Below are 23,972 nucleotides of genomic sequence, written 5' to 3'. Positions count from 1 at the left end.
ATTATATATCTAAACATATACTATATCTAAGTGTATACTGCATATAGAAAAATCAAAACGACCTACAATTTAAAATAGATGGAGTACTAGTTAAATTCAAAACTCTACATAGCCCTACGAGACAGGTAAACTTCGGGCTTGTTTGGCTCCCACGTGCTAAAGTTTAGCACTTGTCACATCGGATGTTTGATACTAATTAGGAGTATTAAACATAGGCTAATACAAACTAATTGCATAGATGGAGTCTAATTCGCGAGATGAATCTATTAAGCCTAATTAACCCATGATTTGACAATGTGGTGCTACATTACCATTTGCTAATGATGGATTAATTAGCCTTAATAGATTCGTCTCGCGAATTAGCTCGGGGTTCTGCAATTAGTTTTATAATTAGCTTATGTTTAGTACTTCTAATAAGCATCAAATATCTGATGTGACACTGCTAAAATTTAGCATTATGAAATCACAAGAGTTCCAAAATGGCAAAATCTCTTCATTCATCAGGGTAGAGAAGGAAAGAAGAAAAACAAGCCTCCGGAACCTGAAAGCTGAACACTAGAACAGAAGCCAGACAGGACAGGCTCCTCTCCTCCCTCCGGCCCGGAAGAACAGCCGCAGATCCGCGCCCCTCCCGCTCCGCTCACCTCACCGCCGTCGCCCCCATTTCCACTGCCTCATCCATCCGCTCCTCCACCTCCTGCTCCAGCCGCTCCCGCAGAGAGGGCTTAAGGCCTGAGGGAAGGGGAGAAGACGGGCGGGCTCAAACCCTAGCCGGCGGGCCCGCCTCCTCGCCGGCGGCGGCGGGGATGGAGATGGTGGTGGCGGCGCCGGCGCTCCCCGCCGAGGTGGAGATGGCCCTTATCCGGGACATCACCGTCGCGGCCGAGGCCCAAGCCAAGGAGGGCGACACCTTCTACCTCATCACCACCAGGTCCGGCTGTGCCTGTGCCTGCCCTCTCTTCGTCCCTCTTCTCCCACAATCGTGTCGATCTAGTCCCGGGTTCTGCAGCCGTTCTCGCCGCCGCGACGCTTGAGAGGGGCTTACGGGGCGCGAGATTTTTTTTTTAAACCGTTCTTCTTGTTGTTTGTGGACGGAGGGATGTGCATGGCCGCCGGCGGGTTGTCGCGGCGCCGCTGCGCCTGCGCCTCGGCGTTGGCATGGGGGTGTATTTGGAGGCGGGGCGGTTTAGGTGTTCTTTGCTGAAAGATTTGAGTCTTCGAGATTTTCCTCCTACGAGCCTAGTAGTCAGTCTTGGCTAGACTTACCAGTTTTGTGCGCGCCTCTTGACGCCAGTGGCGCACCTGTGGTTCGCAAAGAGAAATGGAGAGCAATGGTGCATGCAAGAGATTGTCCGTAGCTGGGGGAAGTTCTAAGGCTGTTGTGTCAAGCATTTCTGAAATTTAACCATTTTTCGTCCACATTTGAGACCCGAGATTCTTATTTAGAGCCTTTCAGCATTCTGTATTTGATCTCTGAGCCCCCTTGGGCATTTTAGGACTTCAGAAAGCAATTTGGTGAGATTCTGTGAAGTTTTTTTTGGGTACTGATGCACATATCCATGGGCGGTGCAGTATGTAGGCTGTGGACCAAACTCACCAGAGAAAATTGCCGTCACAAGAGAGAGTTGCCGTCTTAGCACTTAATCCAAATCTTTTTGCTGTGTTAACCATCCTTTTTTTGTCGATTGTGAAAATACCACCGAATTCCTTTCTGTCTTCCCCTACATGTAGCACTCTGTTTGCAGCTTCTTCCCCGAGACCTGTATTCTCTCTGGCAGGCAGAGGGAGCTGGAGAGAGGTGAGGAGAAACAACAAAGATTGCTTGTGGGAGCGTGCACCATGGCTCGGCCACTGGCTTTGTGGGCATCGGGCATCATGATCCCTTGAGCAGTTCTCTTTGCTCATTCCACCGGTGACAGGGGAATGGAAAGATAATGTCGAAAGGCTCGGCAGCAGGGATGGGCTGTGGGAGCTTGCCCGTGGATGTGCCACCTGCTTCTCCCTTGACAGAGCTGGTTCGATTTTGGCGTGGGCCCCTCTGTTCAGATCCAGCAAGGTGAGCGGAGGAGCAAGGGGCCACAGGAAGGAGGGTGTGTTGTCAAAATGAGATGATGACCACAGGGACGTGACAGCTGCCCGAAACCCTCACCTCCACCAAATCCACCGGAGATGATGGACAGTAGGAGAGAAAGAGGAGAATAGAGGTGTGATGGGAGTTAACAGATGACTGAAGTCAGGTGTGAGTAGACCGTTAGTTTGCAGTCTAATGGTCCGATGCTAGACAGAGTGAGAGATGGAGCACACCCGGTGCTATTGTTGCATTTGGGCAAAAATAATGGCATGAGCAAATCCCTTCTGATGTGCTATGAGAGCAATTGCCTCAACTCACAAGTATCATCTGCCCCATGGTATTTGAGGACCTTTCTTGTCATGTTATGATTAGAATATTTTAGAGTATATTTTGGAAAGGTGCACTGCTAGAGGATGTATGTGATATATAAGATGTATCAAAGCTTCCTACATCGTTAATTTGGTTCTGGAATGTTACCTTTTCCCTGTCTCTTTATTTGCACGTTTATATATCTGTTCTAGAAGGTTTCTCCAAAAATGCAGATCCATATTATTTTATTTTATTTTCCTTTTTGCCTCATTTAATATATTAGTTTACCTGTCAATTGCCTCTTTTGTTTACTGTCACTTTGGATTTTAAATGCGTGATTTTTGTTTGCTTAACAGGTGGTGGCAAAGTTGGATTGATTACGTCATTCAAGATTTGACTAGTGTAACAAGTAATGGTTCTCATCATCATGAGTTTGGTTCAAAAACTCCTAGAAGGCCAGGAGCTATTAACAATACCGATTTAATTGATGATGCGGCACTTGAAGTCTCCAATATGGAGATTGAGATACATGATACCTTAGTTGAGGGTCGTGATTACATACTTCTTCCTCAGCAAGTATGGGAAAAGTTGCATGGTTGGTACGTAATCTTTGTTTGAACTCTATACTGTGGAATATAATTCCCAAAAGACTAATCCCCGCAAGATCTGTCGCTTTGCAATACCTCTCCGTGCCTAGTTGTGCAGTGGCATCTTCTTCTTGTTGGTCAGCATAGCTTATCATTCTATTCACACGGACATGTCTACCATTTTATGATTCCATATTATTTTTCTGGAATATGAATTACTGTCTTTCAAGATGATTCTAGGTTATATACATATATTACTGTACACCAATATATTCACTTTCCTGAACATAATGAATGCACATCAAAAGTAGTTAATTTTCTAAGAATGTGTAGCACTTATTAGCTATCAGTCTTCACAATTTTGTCGGTAGTTGTCAAATATATCGCTTCTTAAAATGATCATGTGTAGAAAGCAGCACAAAAAAAAAACCATCTGATCGTAAGATGAATTGAGGCATGAAAAGTGGTGTTGTTTAATCTCTTGATGTTTTGCATTGATGTGCATGAAAGAAGGTTGATGCTATTATACCACAAATTTAAGTTAAGAAGTCGAGAGCTTTTCCCTGATACACAAATACGAGTTCATTCATTTGTTTCACTATGTGAGAACCTGTGATATCTTTCCATTAACAAAACAAACTAGATTGCTTTTTTTTTTGATGTTTGGCATTCTTTTCTCATTACTCGTAAATGTGTTAATAGGTATGGTGGAGGACCAACAATACCAAGAAAGGCAATCAATACTGGCTTTTCTCAAACTGATTTGGCCATAGAAGTTTATCCCCTACGTCTGCAGTTACTTCTAACGTCAAGAGGAGAGCGAACCTTTATAAGGATAAGCAAGAAGGTATGCTCTAATCTCTTTGGTTACTGTAGCACAGGGTCCTTTCTTTTAATTTGTACTTCCTTACGTTGATCAGACTGTACAGTATTATGTAAACTATGATGCCACTTTGTAAGTATGACCTACTGTTGATATCTTTCAATGTCACTAATAGCTTCTGAAGATGTTTGCTATATGTTTTGTATGAAGAACTGAAAGGTTGAAAATTTACCAAAAAAAAAAAACTACAAACCTTTTGCAGGATACAGTTGGCCAACTCCATAAAAGGGCCTGTGATGCTTTTGACTTGATACCAGATGAGGTAGCTGTTTATTTTGATGATTATGTTTCTTTTGGCTGCATGGAATTTGTTGATAGTTATTGTGGCCATCATTGGCAGGTATGCATTTGGGACTATTATGGTCGAACAAAGCATACATTGATGGATAACTTGGAGAAAACCCTTGACGATGCCAACATTCAGATGGATCAAGATGTGAGTCAAAACTTGTATAATAACTGACAAGCAGCCCCACCCCCAATCTCAAAGATTTGTAGAACAAATGCACTGCTAGTTCATAGCTGTTCTAGAGTAAATGATCTGACTTACTCATATACTTTTGTATTGTTATCACAGATTCTAGTCGAGATTACTACTGATGCCAATGGTAGTGTGGATGGTGGATGCATGAGTTTGGTTAAAGGAAATGATTTTTTTGAGCAAGAATCAACTTCTCTGATTGCTGATGCTCCAAGATCAGGATTGCCAAATGACAATTTTGCAGCCAACAACTATTCTTCTAGAAACTACAACTCTAGTCTGACGCCAAACCTCCACCTGCGATCTCCCAATGGTGACCTTGATAATGTGCATGGTTCTAGTGGCATGATCACGAGGGGATCACCTTCGGGCCTTACAGGGCTACTTAATTTGGGAAATACATGCTACATGAACAGTGCCATACAGTGTCTTGTGCACACGCCACAGTTTACTAGATACTTTTGTGAAGATTACCACCGCGAAATAAATCGGCAAAATCCTCTTGGTAACGTGGTAAGTACTCTTTCCACACATATGACCTGGAGGCCCTGATGTCTGAACATAAAGTCATTTTTATGGAGAAAACTAGAAAAGATGATCGTTATTATATGCATTTGGCATAACTTTTTTTTATCATGATATTGTTTGTAGCAGTCAGCCAAATTTTGAGGTTTATCTTTTATTTAGTTTTCTCCCATAATTCTTGACATGCGGCAGTCACTCAAAGGCATCAGGTTAATTTCTAAAATCTGCAGTTTCTTTTGATTTGTTTGTAGATGTACAATATCTTTTCTTGAGTGTGGTAGTTGTATTGCTCCTTGATCACATTTCTAGTTCAGATTTGTAATCTTGCCATTCTAAAAGTGGCCTGCCAGTTTTTTCTTAGTCTGGTAATATAAGCAAAAAAAATTATGTTTGTTTACCCACATACCAAGTAACCTATGTGTTTACTATTATGTACTCAAATAGGATTATCAGAAATGAGCATTTATAATGAACATTTTCTACAGCTACACCGTATTTTAATCCTGCAAAAAAACCTGGCTACTACATAGTTGCCTTTTCTGGTTTCGTTTTCACTAGCATCCCATGTGTTAATTGTACTGAGTTCTGATGGTAGCCATGTAGGGTGAACTTGCGTTAGCTTTTGGTGAGCTACTAAGAAAACTCTGGGCTCCTGGAGGACGTGCCCCAGTTTCGCCTAGACCATTCAAAATGAAGCTTTCTCGGTTTGCATCTCAGTTCAGTGGATACAACCAGCATGATTCACAGGTTTGATCATGTCTTTATATTGGTGTTCCATCTTATTATTTGTTCTTTCCTGAATCTGTACCTTAAAATACTGCAGGAGCTGTTGGCGTTCCTCTTGGATGGACTCCATGAGGATTTGAATCGTGTGAAACATAGACCTTACATAAATTCTGGAGATGCTGATGGGCGATCTGATGAAGAAGTTGCAGATGAATATTGGGCAAATCATATCGCTAGAAACAATTCAATCATTGTTGATGTATGCCAGGTTAGTTCTAAACATAACTACCCGAGTAAATCACTTCACTTAATGTGGTGATGCGTTGGCTCCTGATAAATTCTAATAGCCAATTGCAATTCGGAACCATCATGTTCCTCCTTCTGGTTTTGGAACAAAGTGTTCCTTTGATGACTGTAGTTGTGCGTGCATGTGCATGTAAGCATCTTTTCAGTTTCAGGTCTTCACTGTTCCTGTTTTTACCTCTTTTCTGTGACCTTCCTGTTGTGACTAGGTGTGCATGGAGCCAGGGATACATGTTATGTATATCTAGAACGATTAGCAGTGTTAGACTCATAATGCTGCTATCTGTGTATTTTACTCTTCAGTGTAGGGTGTTCCTTACATATGCATACATACTTGTGTATCTTCCCTTTTGGACACCGCAATACATTTGAGCTACATACGTGTCACAAGATGCACACATCAGCATGTTGCGTGCAAATTGACATGTTTTTGGCTCGGGATTTGGCTCAGGATCTTGCTGACATTTCCTTCTATGATATTTTTTCAGGGCCAGTACAAATCAACTTTGGTCTGCCCTGTCTGCGGAAAGGTTTCAGTGACTTTTGACCCGTTCATGTATCTTTCCTTGCCCTTACAATTTGCCTCAACCCGGAGCATGACTGCCGTGGTCTTTTCTTGCGACGGAAGTTCTCCACCAACACCATTCACTGTAAATGTTCCTAAGCAAGGTAGGTGCAGGGATCTATTACAAGCCCTCGGCAATGCATGCTCACTTAAAAATGGGGAGAAACTTCTAATTGCCGAGGTCCGTCATTACTGCTCACTTGACCTAATATACAGGTTGGTAGGTTTGATGATCATCTGTGCTTAACATTTTTCTTGAATTTGTCTACAGATACGGAATCATAAGATCTACCGTTTTCTTGACGACCCAGTGCTTCAATTGTCTACAGTCAGCGATGATGACCGTCTCGCAGTTTATAGGCTCCCAAAATTGGAAAAGAGGGCCAATTACATTCAGTTTGTGCATCGTCATGAAGACTTGTAAGCAAAAGGAAAAAAAACTGATATACATTTATTTTCTTGCTAGAATGGTAGCTGTAGTGGTTTGCTTGGTATAAATTAAAGCGAACCCAACGTATGTCATGTCAATATGCTATTTACATGATTAACATAAATACTTATTGCGAATTTTTTTTCTGTTAATATTATCCTTTGCTACTTGTAGGGACCATGGAAACAATAACAGCTTGACATCTTGGAAACCCTATGGTGTTCCTCTTATTGCACAAATACCTCGCAATGAAACTGTCACAGGTTTTGATATCCATGAGTTGGTCCATAAAATGCTTGTGCCCATGCTAAGAAATCAGGACTCTCCGCATTTGGCTGCTCATAGTTCTCTTTCCACAAGAATGCATAGTTATAATACCGACAGCAGCAAATTTGAGCTACAATTGATTGATGATAGCAACACAGTCATTGAAAAATCAAATGATTCTATCAGGGTCCCACAATCTTCACTCGCAACTGTATTTTTTGTCAATTGGTCCAAGGCAGATCTGAAAAAGATTAACACCGATCCTTTAGAACACCTTCCAGAGGTGTTTATGTACGCTCCTCCTGCCAAGAGAACCCGTGGTGAAGCTCTCTCACTCTATGCATGCTTGGATGCTTTCTTGAGAGAAGAACCTCTTGTACCTGAAGACATGTGGTTAGTTTTCAATTTCCGCATTCTAAAATACATTTGATACTTCAAAAATGACAGTCCCTTCATGGGTGCATAATGTCCGTTTTGGCTGGTTCACTAGTACTTCACTCATGCTTGGATAACATAGGTGGTTACTTTGTTGCTTGCACTTGCACTTGTGTTGTTGTACCAGCATAAACCTCTGTACGATTTGGTAACATGAAATTTGAAAACTTATAGGAGTTCAGTGTAACCATGTGGATCCTGTGAGAAGCTGTAACAATCGAGGCCCCATGAAATTTGTTGGTGGGTTTTGCCAGTTTTGCTGCTGAACAGAATTCCTTGTTCTCCCTCTGTTCCATTTTATATAAGCTTTTGAGTTTTGTTCCTAAACATGGGCATATGTGTTCAATGCTACTCTCTGTTTTGCCTATGATTATTTCATTCTCTCAAAGCAGTTAACAGTGATCACTGATCACGCACTTAACCATCATCTCTTACTTTATTAAGCATGTGGCTGGGGGCACTCTTAAACCTTGTGGTAGTGATTTAGTGGGTTTGCCTGCTGCAATGCACAATGGGAAAAATGCGAAGATAATTAGCTGCATATGTCTTGCAATGAATGGAATACAGTTTCAGATGCTTATGCTGACATGATCAAACTGTGTATCCATCAAATTAGGCATCTTAATTAGTATTGTGCGATTGTTTAGTGTAGATTGATAGGTTTTGTTGCTTATGCAGTGTTCTTGAAGCATAATTCACTTTCTCAGCCTCTTGCAACCAACTAGAAGCCTGTTTTGGAACACATAGTTCCTTTTGTTGGAATTTGGTAGAAATTATAGTTTTGAGTTTTGGACAAGCACTTGAAAAATGTTCCTGCCTTATGTCTAATAGCTTTCATTTACACGTTGTATAGTGACAGAGTTACGTTATTCTGTTAGGTACTGTCCAAGGTGCAAGGAGCAAAGGCAAGCTAGCAAAAAGTTAGATTTATGGAGACTTCCGGAAGTGCTAGTCATACATCTCAAGAGATTTTCATTTAGTAGGTCAACAAAACAAAAATTAGAAACTTTTGTCAATTTTCCAATACATAATTTGGATTTGACCAAGTATATTGCTAACAAGAAGAGTTCAGAGCGCCAGATGTATGAGTTGTATGCTGTGAGCAATCATTACGGCAGCATGGCGAGTGGGCATTATACTGCGCACATAAAGGTACATTTATAAATTGCAAGCTATTACTTTAGTTTCTCTGCAAGAAATAGTTTGATAGTGATACCAGTGTTCTATAGCTGTCTATTGCTTGTATATTGTCTGTATTCGGTTCTACTGTTTGTGCATGTTCTTATGCCATTTTTATAATTTGAGCTGAAGTTGGTTGTATCATTGCAATCACAATGGTCAATGCAACCTGTTAACAATGCCACCTCTTACAATTTTAATTCATTTCAGTTTGCAATCTAGCCCCACTTTGGGTATAAGATGGCTCACAAGACAGATAGTGTCGGCTGTGATATTTTTGCTTGATTTGTGAGTTGTCAATTGAGAAGTCCCTAATTTGTCCAGTACCAGTTTGTGCTCTGGAATCCTGATTGATGCTCCTTTATGTAGCACAGAATGCTGATGGAAATTTATTTCTATGCAGCTCGTGGATGAGAACCGGTGGTACAACTTTGATGATAGCCATGTTGCTGCCATTGATGAAGACGAGGTGAGGACTGCTGCAGCTTATGTGCTGTTCTACAGAAGAGTTAGAGAACAAGATGGAGCAACTAGTAATGGATCTCAGTTATATGCAAAGAGAAGCCACAGATCTAGCCATAGATAGACTCATCCATTGTGCACCAGGAGATTTTGGGAATGACACCTGCACCTATTTTGTTGGAACTGCAAGGAGCAAATGGCATAGCTCTATCATAGCAGGCAAAAGGCCTGTCAGGTGCATTCAATGCGATACTGTTATCCAAGGTGAAAGTCACAAAAGATTGAAGCATGTTTTTAATGTAGTGCTGATGCAGATGGGTATCGCGTGAGGCGGATCAGATTGAAGGAGCGATTTACTCTTTCCTTGTCATATATACTGGGTAGCTTCAACTGGAAGGTAGAGCTTGGCGGCTTTCTGGCTATCTGTTTTCGTCCAGAAGAGAGAAAGCAACGGGAAGCAAGAAAAAAGGAGCACCAAGTTTAATTTGATTTTTTGATTTCGTACCATTTTTAGATTTAGTTTAGCTTGTACACTTGACTGTTGTAAGAGATGGGTGCGCCGGTGTTGGTTGATGCTTGTGGTGGCCAACTGTACTGTACCCAACTATACCAAACAATGCGGCAGTGAATGCGCCTTTGTTGTTACAGCAGGAGTTGTAACATTTTTTCTTTGTACTTGTTTTTTTGTACTGGCAGTTGTTCCCAGTTTGTAAAATGCATTGAAGTGCTGACATCGATGGCAGGCATTCCCCTATGTGTACTGGAGATAAGAAGTGTTTGTTGGAAAAAGTTTGAAAGTGAGCGGCTTGTGTTTCAGGGGAGTATGTTTATGCAATTATGCCAAGATTTAGTATTATTGGGTGTCCAAACGGATATATTTTTCAAGTTCAGTGTGATCTCTCGTCTCTTGTCTGCGTGCACTTGCGCAAATGTGGGCGATGTGGCGATGCATTGCAAGCAGGTCTCGCAAGTCGCCACGGCACTCCCTCCCTGCCTTCCATTCCAGCTACCCGCATTTCCTCCCACCTGCCGATCTTCCTTTCATGTAAGAAGCCCTCATGCACCTATTAAGGGCCTGTTTGCTTATGATCCTGGCCAAGCTGTGCCTGTTTGCTTGTGACCCTGGCCAAGCTGCCTAATCCAAGCAATGAATCAAGGCCATCGATTTCGGATGCCGGGGGCTTTGATTGGTGCCTGGAGCTAGCTGCTTGGCCCAGGGTTGGAACCAAACACGCCCAAATCCCTAAGTTCTTGCTGTGCCACCGCCACGACTCGAGGAAACAGCGGAGGGAATGCGGAAAAATAGATATCGAGTGGTGTTTTTGACTGAAAAAGGATTTTCAAATTTCAAGGCACAAGATGAAGCACTGGCAGTTGAGAAAATGTATCAACCCCTATGAGGGTTAACATTTTTCAGGACCACCGTGTGCTCTCCACAGCAGCGGCAATCCCAAAATTTACATTGTCCTGTTTTTAGTTCACTATATTTTCAGGTACTGAAGTACTGAACACACTTTGTTTTTATTATGAACAGAAAAGGCTTGTGGGTTCACATAGATATTTATATACTGGTCCTTCAACATTGGCAGCAACCTTTACACGCTAAGTTTGGGCCGGTAATATGCACTAGCAAATTTCTTTGTAATGGAATCAACACACGCCATTCTTATTCTTTCAGGAGTTGCAGGGTTGTCCAGTGGGAACCAGCCGATGTGCCCCTCCTCAGCCCTTGCAGCTAAGATTGCATCCTTTATCGCAAAAAAGACAGAGGATCCCAGGAAAAATGGCGGCTCTCCTACAGCTTTGGAAGAATGAATAGCCTTTGGGTTTGGTACCCCCTACAAAGAAAGAAGTAACATGATGCCAATGAGCCAATCATAATCTACCCACTAAATCATGAAGCTGTTGAACTAGCTAGGATCTAGATAATGTGCTCCATCGATAAATAGAGTGGGAAACATACGGTAGAATGCATACACAGAGGAGTGAAAAATAATTATATAATGCTTAACAAATGGAAGAGACTAAGGGGTTTAATGTCCAATTTATTTTATGATTTTTTGCAGTAGTTTAAATTTGCATGGAACATTTCGGACTGACTACTCATATGGAAACTGGTGTCGGAACATTTCTTAACTACGTCCGCGATGTTCAGAGGTATATCATTTACCTTCAATAGTGAAACTTTGAAGTTCAGAGGTATATCATTGACAGAGGGTATTTTGTAAGATCCAGGACCACAGGTGAAGAGGTGTCCAGGTGGAATCCATTTGTGGTTATCGTCCCCCCATTTTATCTCTTCCAAGGCTACCCAACCCAAACCTTGGATGAAAGCTCCTTCAATCTGAAACATACACCATGGTAAGGTACGACAGAGGCGACAATTAGGAATTATATCATAGGAGACATTGGTCTTACTGGGTCAAGAATGTGAGAAATGGAGTTTGGTTAGCATATGTGATATGTATTGTTACATCTAGAATATCTATCCTTGGTCTCGTAGATAGAAGGTTGTTAAGATTATTTACTTGTAAACCAAGGATGATTGTAACTTATCTGTAAGCTATGGATGGGGCTGTTCCATCCCTATATTAACATGCAGGGTGCGCACGGCATGGGTGCAGCACTTTAACCCAAAACTACTTCCACACCTCTGATTAACTTTCATGGTCACCAGAGCCTAGATTCAATCTACTCCTAAAACCTCCACCTTCCAATGGCCAGCTCGTCGGCAATTCCATCCAACCCAATGCTCGGAAGCGCTGTCTCCGAGAAACTCACCAGGGCGAATCACGCTCTCTGGAGAGCTTAGGTGCGTGCTGTAGTTCGCGGTGCCAAACTTGAGGGTCACCTCACAGGCACCTTGAAAGCACCTGTCAAGGAGATTGAAGATAAAGATGGGAACAAGAATCCCAATCCCGCCTTTGAAGAGTGGGATGCAGTGGATCAGCAAGTCCTCGGCCTTCTCCTCACGTCGGTGTCCAGGGACATCCTCGTCAACATCGCCAATAGCAAGACGGCGACAGAAGCCTTGACAACCATCGAGGGGATGTTTACTGCGTAGACCAGAGCTCGCGCGGTAAATCTTCGCATCACCCTGTCAACTACGAAAAAGGGCAGCATGATAGCAGCTGAATATTTCAGCAAGATGAAGGGGCTCAGCGACGATATGGTGGCTGCAGGAAGACCGCTTGAAGAAGAAGAGATCGTTGAGCACATACTCACGGGGCTGGACCAAGAGTTCACCCCATTGGTGTCTGCCTTGGTTGCTCGGCGAGAATCAATCTCGCTGGGAGAACTCTACTCCTAGATGCTCAGCTTTGAGACTCGACTTGGTCTTCTCCAGGAGGGAGGACAATCAGGGTTGTCGGTGAACTACGGTGGTCGCGGCCTAGGATCTGGGAATCCGAGCGGGCGTGGAGGAGGCCGTGGTCGTGGCTCTGGTCGTGGCTGTGGCTCCAACAACAGCAATAACCCGCCTCGTCAGGGAGGCGGCAACTTCTCCAACAACCGCGCCGGCTTCAACAACAACTCCAGTGGTGATGATCGCCCCTTGTGCCAAGTTTGTTTCAAGAAGGGCCACACAGTTGATAGATGTTGGCATAGGTATGATGAAAATTATGTGCCAGATGCAAAGCTTGTGGCTGCAGCGACATCATCCTACACGGTGGACACAAATTGGTACACCGACACGGGAGCTACTGATCTCATCACAGGAGAGTTAGAGAAGCTATCGTTCCGCAACAAGTACACTGGGAATGACCAAGTTCACACTGCAAGCGGTGCAGGTATGGATATTAGTTATGGTGGTCAATCTACTATTCATACCCCGAATCGTAATCTTGAATTAAATAATGTTCTACATGTTCCTAATGCTCAAAAAAAATCTTGTTTCCGTTCATCGCCTTACCACCGATAACAATGTTTTCCTTGAATTTCATCCCAATTTCTTCTTGGTAAAGGACAAGGACACGAGGAACATTCTACTTAAAGGAAGATGCAGCAAGGGTCTCTATCCTCTTCCTCCCCCGTCATCTGAGAAGCAAGCTTTTGGAGTAATAAAGCTGTCTCTATCTAGATGGCATAGTCGTCTCGGGCACCCTGTATCTCCTATAGTTGAAAAGGTTGTTAGGAAATTTGATCTTCCATGTTCTTTTGAGTCTAATAAAGGTTTGTGGTGCTTGCCAACAAGCCAAAAGTCATCAACTACCTTACCCGAAATCCTCCAGTGTGTCTAGTCATCCGTTGGAACTCGTTTTCTCTGATGTATGGGGGCCTGCTCCTGATTCCGTTGGGAGGTACAAATATTATGTGAGCTTTATCGATGATTATAGCAAATTTACTTGGATTTATCTCCTGCAATTTAAATCTGAAGTTTTCCAAAAATTCCATGAATTTCAAAGCCTTGTTGAGCGCTTGTTTAATAGGAAGATTATCACCATGCAAACCGATTGGGGAGGTGAATATGAGAAACTTCATTCTTTCTTTACCAAAGTAGGAATTACTCATCATGTGTCATGTCCTCATGCACATCAACATAACGGGTCAGCAGAGCGAAAGCATAGACATATAGTTGAAGTTGAAGTTGGTCTTTCCCTTCTAGCTCATGCATCTATGCCCCTAAAATTCTGGGATGAAGCCTTTCTTGCAGCAACTTATCTTATAAATAGAACTCCTACTAAGGTTCTCCAATATGACACACCCATGGAGCGTTTGTTTCAGGTCTAGCTTGACTACTTGTCCTTGAGAGTTTTTGGGTGCTCCTGCTGGTATAACTTGCGTCCTTTTAATACCCGCAAACTCCAATTTCGCTCCAAAGAATGTGTGTTCTTGGGATACAGTAACCTACACAAGGGGTTTAAGTGTCTCAAACCGACTACTGGTTGTGTCTATATCTCAAGAGATGTGATCTTTGATGAACAGATTTTTTCTTTCGCTAAACTTCATCCAAATGCGGGCGCTCAACTCCGTTTTGAGATCCTTCTTCTACCTACTTCTCTTCTCAATCCACACACGGTCGGGGGTGAATTAGTAGGTGATCAACTAACTAAATCTAACGTGTTATTTGAAGGCGATGGCAATTTTTAGGGACAAAATCCAGTACGCGTTGATGGAATACAGCGAGGATCGGACCCTGGCGCGACTCTCGAAGCTGATCCGGTCGACAGCAGCACTGATGGATCTCTCCCAGGCGCTAGTACTTCTGTCCCCGTGCCGTACATGCCTGGGCCCCTCGCGACCTCTCGCCAGGCGCGACATGTCCTCTAGCTCACATCGCCCCCGACACCACTCCGTCCGAGCCTATGGCTGTCCAACCTCCTTGCGCCATGCACCAGGAGACATAGCTGCTGAATCCTTCTGACAGGTCCAGCCCACCTGTAGCTGGTGCGACAGGAGATCCGCCCGGTGCCAGGGGGGATCGTCTGCGGATGGTGCGCTGCCGTCTACTACAACAACAATGACAGATGCTTCATCGGCTCAGCCACGCACCAGACTACAAGCGGGTATATGCAAACCTAAGGTATATACTAATGGCACAATTCTTTTTGGTGGTTTTACTTCTACTAGCGAACCACATAATGTCCTTGAAGCTTTACATGACAAGAATTGGAAGCATGCTATGGATCTAGAATATGACGCTTTGGTTAAGAATAAAACCTGCCACCTTGGTCCACCACAAAAGGGTAGAAATATTATCGATTGCAAATGGGTCTATAAGATCAAATGCAATGCAAATGGCAGCCTTGATAGATATAAAGCTCGTCTTGTTGCTAAGGGGTTTAAGCAGAGATATGGTATAGATTATGAAGACACGTTTAGTCCTGTTATTAAATCAACAACCATTAGAGTTGTTCTCTCTATTGCTATTTCGAAAGGGTGGTGCTTAAGACAGCTAGATGTTCAGAATGCCTTCCTCCATGGGTACTTAGAAGAGGAAGTTTACATGAGACAACCACCTGGATATGAAGATAAGGCCTTGCCTAATTATGTGTGCAAATTGGACAAGGCTTTTTATGGCTTAAAGCAGGCGCCAAGGGCATGGTATTCTCGTCTAAGTCTAAAATTGTTTGACCTTGGTTTCAAGGCATCGAAGGCTGACACCTTGCTGTTCTATTTCAATAGTAAAAAATGTTACTATGTTTTTATTGGTTTATGTTGATGATATAATTGTGGCAAGTTCATCTCAAGAAGCATGTTCAGCTCTGTTACGTCATCTCAACCAAGATTTTGCACTCAAGGATTTGGGCAACTTGCGTTACTTTCTGGGAATAGAAGTCAGGAAGGTGTGTGATGGACTTCTTCTTACTCAAGATAAATATGCCTCGGATATACTTAAATGAGCTGGTATGGGAGATTGTAAGCCGGTAAATACTCCTATGTTGACTAGTGAAAAATTGTCTATTTCTGATGGTAGACCTTTAGAGCCTAATGATGCAACTCAATACATAAGTATAGTGGGAACCCTTCAGTACTTAACGCTTACCAGACCAGATATCTCCTTTTCAGTAAACAAAGTGTGTCAGTTCTTGCATACGCCTACAATGACACACTGGTTAGCTGTTAAGCATATTCTCAGATATTTGAAGCAATCAACTAAGATCGGATTGAAAATTAGTAAGAGCAACTCACTGCTTGTGAGCGGGTTCTCTGATGCGGATTGGGCTGACTGTCTAGATGACAGAAGGTCGACAGGAGGCTTTGCTATTTTTCTAGGGACTAATCTTGTGTCTTGGAGTGCACGCAAACAAGCTATTGTGTCAAGAAGCAAAATATAAAGCTGTAGCAAATGCCACAGCTGAAATTATGTGGATACAAACACTTCTAAAAGAGACTGGTGTATCACATCCTTAAATGGCAAAAATATGGTGTGACAACATTGGAGCCAAGTATCTATAAGCTAATCCTGTGTTCCATGCTAGAACTAAACATATTGAAGTTGCTTATCATTTTGTATGAGAAAGAGTTTCGAAGAAATTATTATGTATTGATTATATACCTACGGGTGATCAAGTTGTTGATGGATTTACAAAGGCACTTCCAGTGAGGCAGCTAGAAATTTTCAAGCACAATCTCAACCTCGATAGGTTGTGATTGAGGGAGGGTGTGTGAAAAGTAGAGTTTGGTTAGCATACGTGATATGTATTGTTTCATCTAGAATATCTATCCTTGGTCTTGTAGATAGAAGGTTGTTAAAATTATTTACTTGTAAACCAAGGATGATTGTAACTTATCGGTAAGCTACGGATGGGGCTGTTCCATCCCTACATTAACATGCAGGATGCGCACGGCATGGGTGCAGCACTTTAACCCAAAACTACTTCCGCACCTCTGATTAACTTTCAAAGAAAACATTTCCTGCTGTAGAGAACATACCTGGCCAATATCAATTGCTGGATTAATTGAAAAGCCAAGATCCATAACAATATCGACTGTCCTTGTATGGAAATCCCCAGTTAGTGTGTCAATCTCAACTTCGGCAAATGCAGCTCCATAAGTGAAATAATGGTACGGAGTTCCCTTGCCGATTGCCCAATCAAAATCAATGTCTGGGGTGGCGTAAAACCCATGGGCAGAGAGATCCACCCGTTCCATGTAGCATGCTTGAACCAACTGGAAAAATATGATGTCACACACCAAAATGAATTTAGCTATATGTTTTATGAACGAAACGCGATATTTTTTTTACAGTTTTATGTTGAACAGTATTTTTGGTAAGATGGGCAAAGAGTGATAAATCGGGCAAAGATGTAACGACTAAGCCAGCAGATGGGAAAAAAATGTAATATTGCTTTTCAATTTGGTCACTATATATTACTGAACAGGATGGAGCAATTCAGCACTGGAAGCAGACACATTGACTGTTAAGGAGCAATTTTGGATGAGGGCCATTCGCACAACGGCACAAGACAGGTTCAGTACACCAGGGAAGCCAATAATCTGCACCAGGGATGCTTGTAACATATGAAGAAATCTTGTAACAAGATTTTGTATTGGAAAATACTTTTGCATTTGGAAAGAGTTTTCTGTACTCCCCTGAACTATTAAATTGTTTCATTCAACCCCTTATTTAACCAGACTAGCGCATCATATTTTACCCTATTTCACAAGCATGAAAAATGGTATGTACTGCTTTCACAACGTCTTATCCCCCCTCTTATTGAAGTGACAAATCTATGGTGTCACATTTATGTGCACATATGGCGGCTAAATGCAGCTATGCAGTTATGAACAGGTACCGGAGGTGAGCAAGCTCCCCCAGCTCAACAGCCCCTGGAATCTGAAACTATGCAGAGACACTAGAACTGATTGTTACTGTATTCTCGTTTGCATATTGGCTGCCTAAGTATTTGAATTGGAATCATGAAGCAGTTTTGCCTCAGCAACAAGCTGAATTGGAGCTCAAATTCCATTGGCTTAATTTTGGCCTTAATCCCTAAATAACATTGCACACATGAAAGTTCAGTGAGCTCCTGAAAGATATGATGATCCAAATCTTGAAATGGCAAAGAAGCACACACGAATTATGAAGTATCAAAATGAAACTGATGGCTCAAATTGTAATCTTGACTGTTGTCAAACTACTTAAGATAGAGAATATAGGTTAATATGACATCACCTCGGCGAACGAGCTGTGGATTCCTCTGCTTGCTATGGGTTCCATCCGAGCTTTAATTTGCTGACAGGCGTCCAAAACTGCAGCTCCATAAATATCTGAACTAGCAGAGGATGCTGTCGCTGATGCATTAGGAACCTAAGAATATGCATGTCCATTGTTGTCGAAGAATGTTACAACATACAAATAATCAGAGACACTAGAACCAGCCGGTGACATGCAGAATAGGAGTACAAACCCACCTTATCAGTACTCGTCTCTGATATAAATACAGAGCCAAGGGGGATGTTGAACGATGAAGCCGCAACTTGGGCCACCTTTGTGTGCAAACCCTGTCCCATCTCAACCCCGCCATGTGTTACCAAGACAGTCCCATCGGTGTAAACTTGCACAAGAGCGCCAGCCTACATTTAATCAGTAAGGCATAAAATATATATATTTATTATAATGCTCTTGGATAATTTCTATGGAACCTCAATGGCTGAATAGAAGTACTGAAAAATTGGGATGGAAAACTTCAGTACCACGTTTCCTAAATCTCACATTTAATGAATCCAAATCATAATAAATGTCCAAAACTAAAATTATCGAATGGTCTTGCAAACTCAGTTTGGTAATAGAAAACTACATGGATTTCCTGTTGATTATGGACCAAAACTAACCTGATTCATGAATTTTGCACCAAAGGATATGCCAAGTTTTGTGGGAACCATAGAAATTCCCCGCTTCCTCCAACGATTATTAGTGTTAAAATTGCTTACTGCTTTGCGAGCTTCCACAAAGTTACAAGATGACTTTAGTTTGTTCCACACTGAACTTATTGTACAATTCTGGAGCAACTGGCCATAATGCAGCTCGATTCCATCATTGTGAAAATTAAGTTCCTGTAAAACAATGAATCTATTAATCCATAGTAGGATGACTTGTCTAGTAGTACATACTAAACTAAGTTGCATTCCTACTTTTATTTCCTCAGGACTTCGTTGGAGTTCCATAGCCATGTGGTGAATCCAATTCTCTGCAATCAGCATTCCTTGTGGAGCACCAAAGCCTCGGAAAGCGGTGTTACTTGGGATGTTTGTAAGGCATACTTGACCACTGACCCTGATGTTTAATATATCATAGACGTTATCTGAATGAAGCATAGCACGCTGCAAGACTGCAAGAGACTGGTCAAGTGTATTTCCACCGTTGTTATAAATTTCAAGGTCTAAAGCCAGCATCTTCCCGTCATTGGTAAATCCCACCTAAAAGGTCAACAACTTAGGTAAAATGCCAAAAGCAAAAAAAAAGAAGAAGAAAAAAGTTCACTACTGGCAATTTATGAGCATTCCAGTAGTAGTCATTACATGGTGGCTGTGTAAAGTTTTCACTTGTTAGCATTTAATTCAACTACTAGTATTGCATGGCATGGTTTATAAGGAAACCTTGTGGTCCATGACAACCAAGTTTGTTGTTGATATGCGTTCATCTGAACAGAGATTGAGAGACATATACTGCTTAAATTCGTACCTTATATTTCCCCAGGAAACTGTGCCTCTGTCCGGTGATTGTCATGTCAATATCTCTGTCCAAAACAATCTTTACTGGTCTTCTTAGATAATAAGAGGGTACAGATGCTGCTGCAGCAAATAATGCCGATCTGGTTTCTTTTCCACCAAATCCACCACCAATACGCTTAGTCCGGCAAACAACTTTTGATAGTGGAAGACCAAGAACATTAGCAATACACTTCTGATGATTATATGGTGCCTACATATCAAGAATTTTTTTGTCAATTGACAAAATGTGTACAATTAGTGATATAGAAAAAAAAATATCATGAGTGACCAGTAGTGTAAAAATATAAAAGAATTACATTCCCAACAGTTTTTCATTCGTGACGCAAGCAGCCCCACCAGTGTCAGGAAGTAAAAATTGTGTAGTGCCAAACTCAAGAAGAAATTAAATCCGCAGAACGCAATTCAATAAAACTGTTTTAGTTGTGATCAATCATATTCCTTCATACTCTGTTTTGACCTGTTTCACCTAAATCTTTGCCGCACCTTATCATATTCTTTGCTAACCCTGGAAAAGGTATTTTTGTCAACATATGTCCTGGAGATTTGTAAAATAATAACTATGCCAGAACCACAGCATCATCACTACAGACAAGGGGGGAAGAAGGACAAGCAAAAACATGTCAGGTCAATGAAATTCAGGGCAGCTTCCACGTGGGCATTACATGTGTCTAGAACAAGTGGTATAGTGTTGAGATACTCCATGGCTTGAGCAACAACATAATTTTTGTCATCCAGCTATATGGACACCTATATCTCGTGCTGTGAATCTAAAGCTCCAAAGAAAAGAGCATACTTGAGTAGATGAGACCATATGCATTTCATTTCCAGAATCAACTGGCCAGATAAGATTGCATTGAGGTTCCATGTAAAAATGCTCTTGACCTCCAACTCGAACTTCTCCTGTTATAATTCTATCACATGCACCAGACAGGAAACATTGTTCAACGTTGCCTTTTACAAGGCGTCTTTTGGTATTTGGATGGAAGCTTCCTGTCTTGATGGCTTCCTCGATTGATAAAATTGCTGGAAACTCTGAATACTCAATATGTATTTTGTTGGCAGCATTTTTGGCATTATCATGTGTATCAGCTACAACAATTCCAATGATCTGTCAATGATAAGAAAGAATATAAAGGTTTCACCAGACCTGATAAGAAAGTATAAACAAACTAGTTACATAGTGTGCACAAGATAAAATATGAGAAGTGAATACCTGACCAATACATGTAACAAAATCTGATGCAAAAATCTCCTCGTTCATTGGTTCAATGTGGTTATCACCAGGCACATCTTTTGAAAGGAACAGACCAGCAAACCCAGGGGAACATTTGGCAAGTGAATCATCGATAGATAGTATGCGAGCGTGAGCCTTCTTACTCAGCACCAGAGCAGCATGTAGAGTATTGGGGGGCGCTGGTGTGTCGTCAGTGTATTCTGCCTCCCCAGTAACCTAGCATAGTGGAAGATATTGCGATTTTTTTAAAAAATAAATGACAGGAAAAACATATATAGACCTTAATTTCAGGGATAATGCAAATAAATAAAAGGTACCTGAAGCATTGCTGACATATGAACCAGTGGCTGGCCCACGGCTGTTCCTTGCCTGATCAATTTGTAACATTGAGTTCCAACAGTAACAGGCCTGCGGTAAGACTGTGTAGCTGATAGATGAGTTGCCTGCAGTCCCTCCTCTAAGAATCCTTTCCTCTTCATTTCATGAGTAACAGAAAGGAAAAATTTGAAAAAGAAACTCAAACTAAGAGATCTGCGAAATTCAACCATTCCACCTGGCGCATTCTCTGACAAAGGGATGTCTTCTTTCAACAAATCAAAGGCTTCTTCCAAAATACCATACTCCCACTTCTTTCCAGTAAGATAATTTTCAGTCTTCGAAGCACTAAGTGGAACCACAGCTACCCCTCCATAAACAATTGTAGCATCAGAAATTATCCAGTTTCTATCAACTTCTCTCAAATACATACGCATTCCAGCATTTACTAAAGCAATGTCATCTGCCCTTCTATGAGCCTGTTTAAATTCTTTAACAAACTCAAAAGGCCTAGTCCATGGTAGTATAACAGAAAGCAATATTTCATCAGGTTTAATGTCAACTTTACGATAGCCAAGGAAGAAATCCTTTGCAAGGGCTGTTCTAACATTGCTATTCATATCAATTATCTGGAATTTTGCACCTGCAGCTATCCAGATTGGATTTAGGTCTGATATTGGACTAGCTGTACAAATATTACCACCAACAGAAGCAACATTCCTGATTTGTGTTCCTGCAAACCATTTTAACTGCCTTACTATTGCCTGGCAAGATGAAGTTTGATGCAGATCATGTTCTGCAATAACCTTTTTGAGGACACTTTGAAGCTGTGTAAGCCTTACAGCAGAACCAATATGTATGCCATCCTCTTTCACTTCAAGAGTATTAAGCTCTAAAACATGAGTAACTGAAATCATGACTTCATATTTGGCGTTCTTGAACTTTGTTTGAATTCCCACTTCAGAGTTACCAACGATAAGCTTTGCATCTGGGCAGCAAGATTTCAAATGAAGTGCCTGCTTCAGATTAAGAGGTCTATACCACCTGATCCCGTTAGGTCCATTCAATTTAAGTGGCATCATTTTTCTCAATACAAGTTCTGAGGGGAAAATTAGTTCTCTGTCACTATAGGCATTTCCATCAATTCCATTATCTGAACAAGATGAATATCTTTCCCTGGAAAATGGTACTTTAGATGCATTAACATTGCCATCTGCCAGATCTCTGCAGGAACACGGCTTTCCAGTTGATGGGCAGACAGCTTGGCCATCTATATCTTTTGAAGGTGAATTGGTATATACCGAATTATCTGTTTTGGCAAATACACGAAAGGCATCTATTATTGGTCTATAGCCGGTACACCGACACAAATTCCCAGAAAGGTTCTCTTCAATCTGGTCTTCAGTAGGAGGTTCTTTACTTGATCTCAGAAGTGCATACATGGACATCACAAAACCAGGGGTGCAAAATCCACATTGTGAACCATGTGCTTTGGCTAAAAATTCCTGCAAGAGGAGTAGAGAATCATGAAGGAAGTGAGAGACTAATAGGTAAGGAACTAAATTGGTGCAGTTGTGCCATAATGATATATATATATATAGCATTGCCCCCGGCACCTATGTCATTTGTTCTTAGTTCTGTCAAAATCTAACAGAAGCCGATCGATCGATAAGCAGCTTCTAGACCTAGAATTGAAACTAGAATCGGACCAGTGAACCAACTAGAAAGAAAAAATCGCTCTTTGGTCGATCCTGTGATCCTGTCCACTTCAGCCTCCCACCATTTTTCTTAAACCTGGTGGTTTTATTTTTGCATGCTATATTCACGTGGATAGTCGGTGGAGGGGCGCGCACCCATCACTACGGGAAAGTTAAAAGTTGCCGAGTGTATTTTTTTTGCCGAGTGTTTTTTTTCGAGCACTCGGCAAACAAGCTCTTCGCCGAGTGCCAAGCCAAAAACACTCGGCAAAAAAAAATACACTCGGCAAATCGGGGCTTTGCCGAGTGTCAAATAAAAAACACTTGGCAAACCACTCTCTTTGCCGAGTGTCAAAAAAAACACTCGGCAAAGAGGGGGGTTTGCCGAGTGTCAAAAAAAACACTCGGCAAAGAGGGGCGTTTGCCTAGTGTTTTTTTTGACACTCAGCAAAAAATAATTTTTTTTCCTCTTTTCACCATGAAATTTTTTCTACTCCCCACATACAACATGTGGTACTCCATGTTAAAATTTGGTATATTTTTGGATTTATTTGCTATATTTATTTAATTAATTGCATTTTAAGGAAAATTTTGGTATAAGTCAAATTTGAACTGCAAGTAATTCAAATTATGGAACAAAATGAGTAGAAAAATGATATTCATGTTATTTGGCCCAATTTGAGACCTGACCCATGAAATGAAAAGAAATTTTGAACATCTTGTTCAAGAAACACGACCATGAACGTGTGGCAGTAGTATTTTTAAATTGTAAAAAAAACAAGCAAAGTCTGAAAATCATGAGATTTATCATGATGTGATGATATAATACGTGGAGGCTGTGGAAAAAAATTGAGAAGATTTTGCATATTTCATCATGTACAATGATTACAAACCAAAGCATCTCAGAAGAAGAATAGTAACTTTGAGAGGATTCGATAAGATTTAGAGTCGAAGTGACGGTCGAGTTTGGTTTGACTACAAAACTTTTTGTATAATCAATAGAGAATATATATTAGTTCGTGTGAAAATTTGGTATTTTTTTGAAACTGTTAGATATTTTTTATTTTTTTTCAAAAAAAATTTGCCGAGTGTCCTAAGTAGGACACTCGGCAAATCAATAGTTTACCGAGTGTCTACGTAGGACACTCGTCAAACCAGACCGGCCCATGCCTCAAAACACCCCCCCGGCCCACGCCTCAAAACACCCCCCCGACCCCCCGCGCAGACCGGCCGCCTCCTGCTCTTCCCCACTCTTCCCCACTCTTCCCCACCCCGACCTCCTGCTGCCAGTGCCGCCGGCGGAAGCTGGGGAGAGTCAGCGGTGAGA

The 23,972-nt window shown here is 41.6% G+C and overlaps 1 protein-coding gene and 1 pseudogene across 1 annotated transcript; one reads left to right on the top strand and one right to left on the bottom strand.

Moving 5' to 3' along the window:
- Positions 1–541: 541 nt before the first annotated feature.
- LOC101770643 (ubiquitin carboxyl-terminal hydrolase 5) lies at positions 542–10,039 on the top strand. Its single transcript, XM_004979203.3, has 13 exons — positions 542–931; positions 2,737–2,979; positions 3,670–3,814; positions 4,053–4,112; positions 4,191–4,286; positions 4,428–4,844; positions 5,460–5,603; positions 5,680–5,850; positions 6,374–6,631; positions 6,722–6,870; positions 7,055–7,540; positions 8,461–8,734; positions 9,165–10,039. Exons 1-13 carry the CDS (start codon positions 807–809, stop codon positions 9,345–9,347), a joined length of 2,751 nt encoding a protein of 916 aa, XP_004979260.1. The 5' UTR covers positions 542–806; the 3' UTR covers positions 9,348–10,039.
- Positions 10,040–10,725: 686 nt separating this feature from the next.
- The window catches only part of LOC101783203, a 24,435-nt pseudogene continuing 11,188 nt past the window's right edge, over positions 10,726–23,972 (bottom strand).

This window comes from Setaria italica, chromosome VIII (assembly GCF_000263155.2).
Source record: "Setaria italica strain Yugu1 chromosome VIII, Setaria_italica_v2.0, whole genome shotgun sequence".
In the NCBI taxonomy this organism is placed as follows: Eukaryota; Viridiplantae; Streptophyta; class Magnoliopsida; order Poales; family Poaceae; genus Setaria; species Setaria italica.
This window is presented reverse-complemented; position numbering and strand designations above follow the sequence as displayed.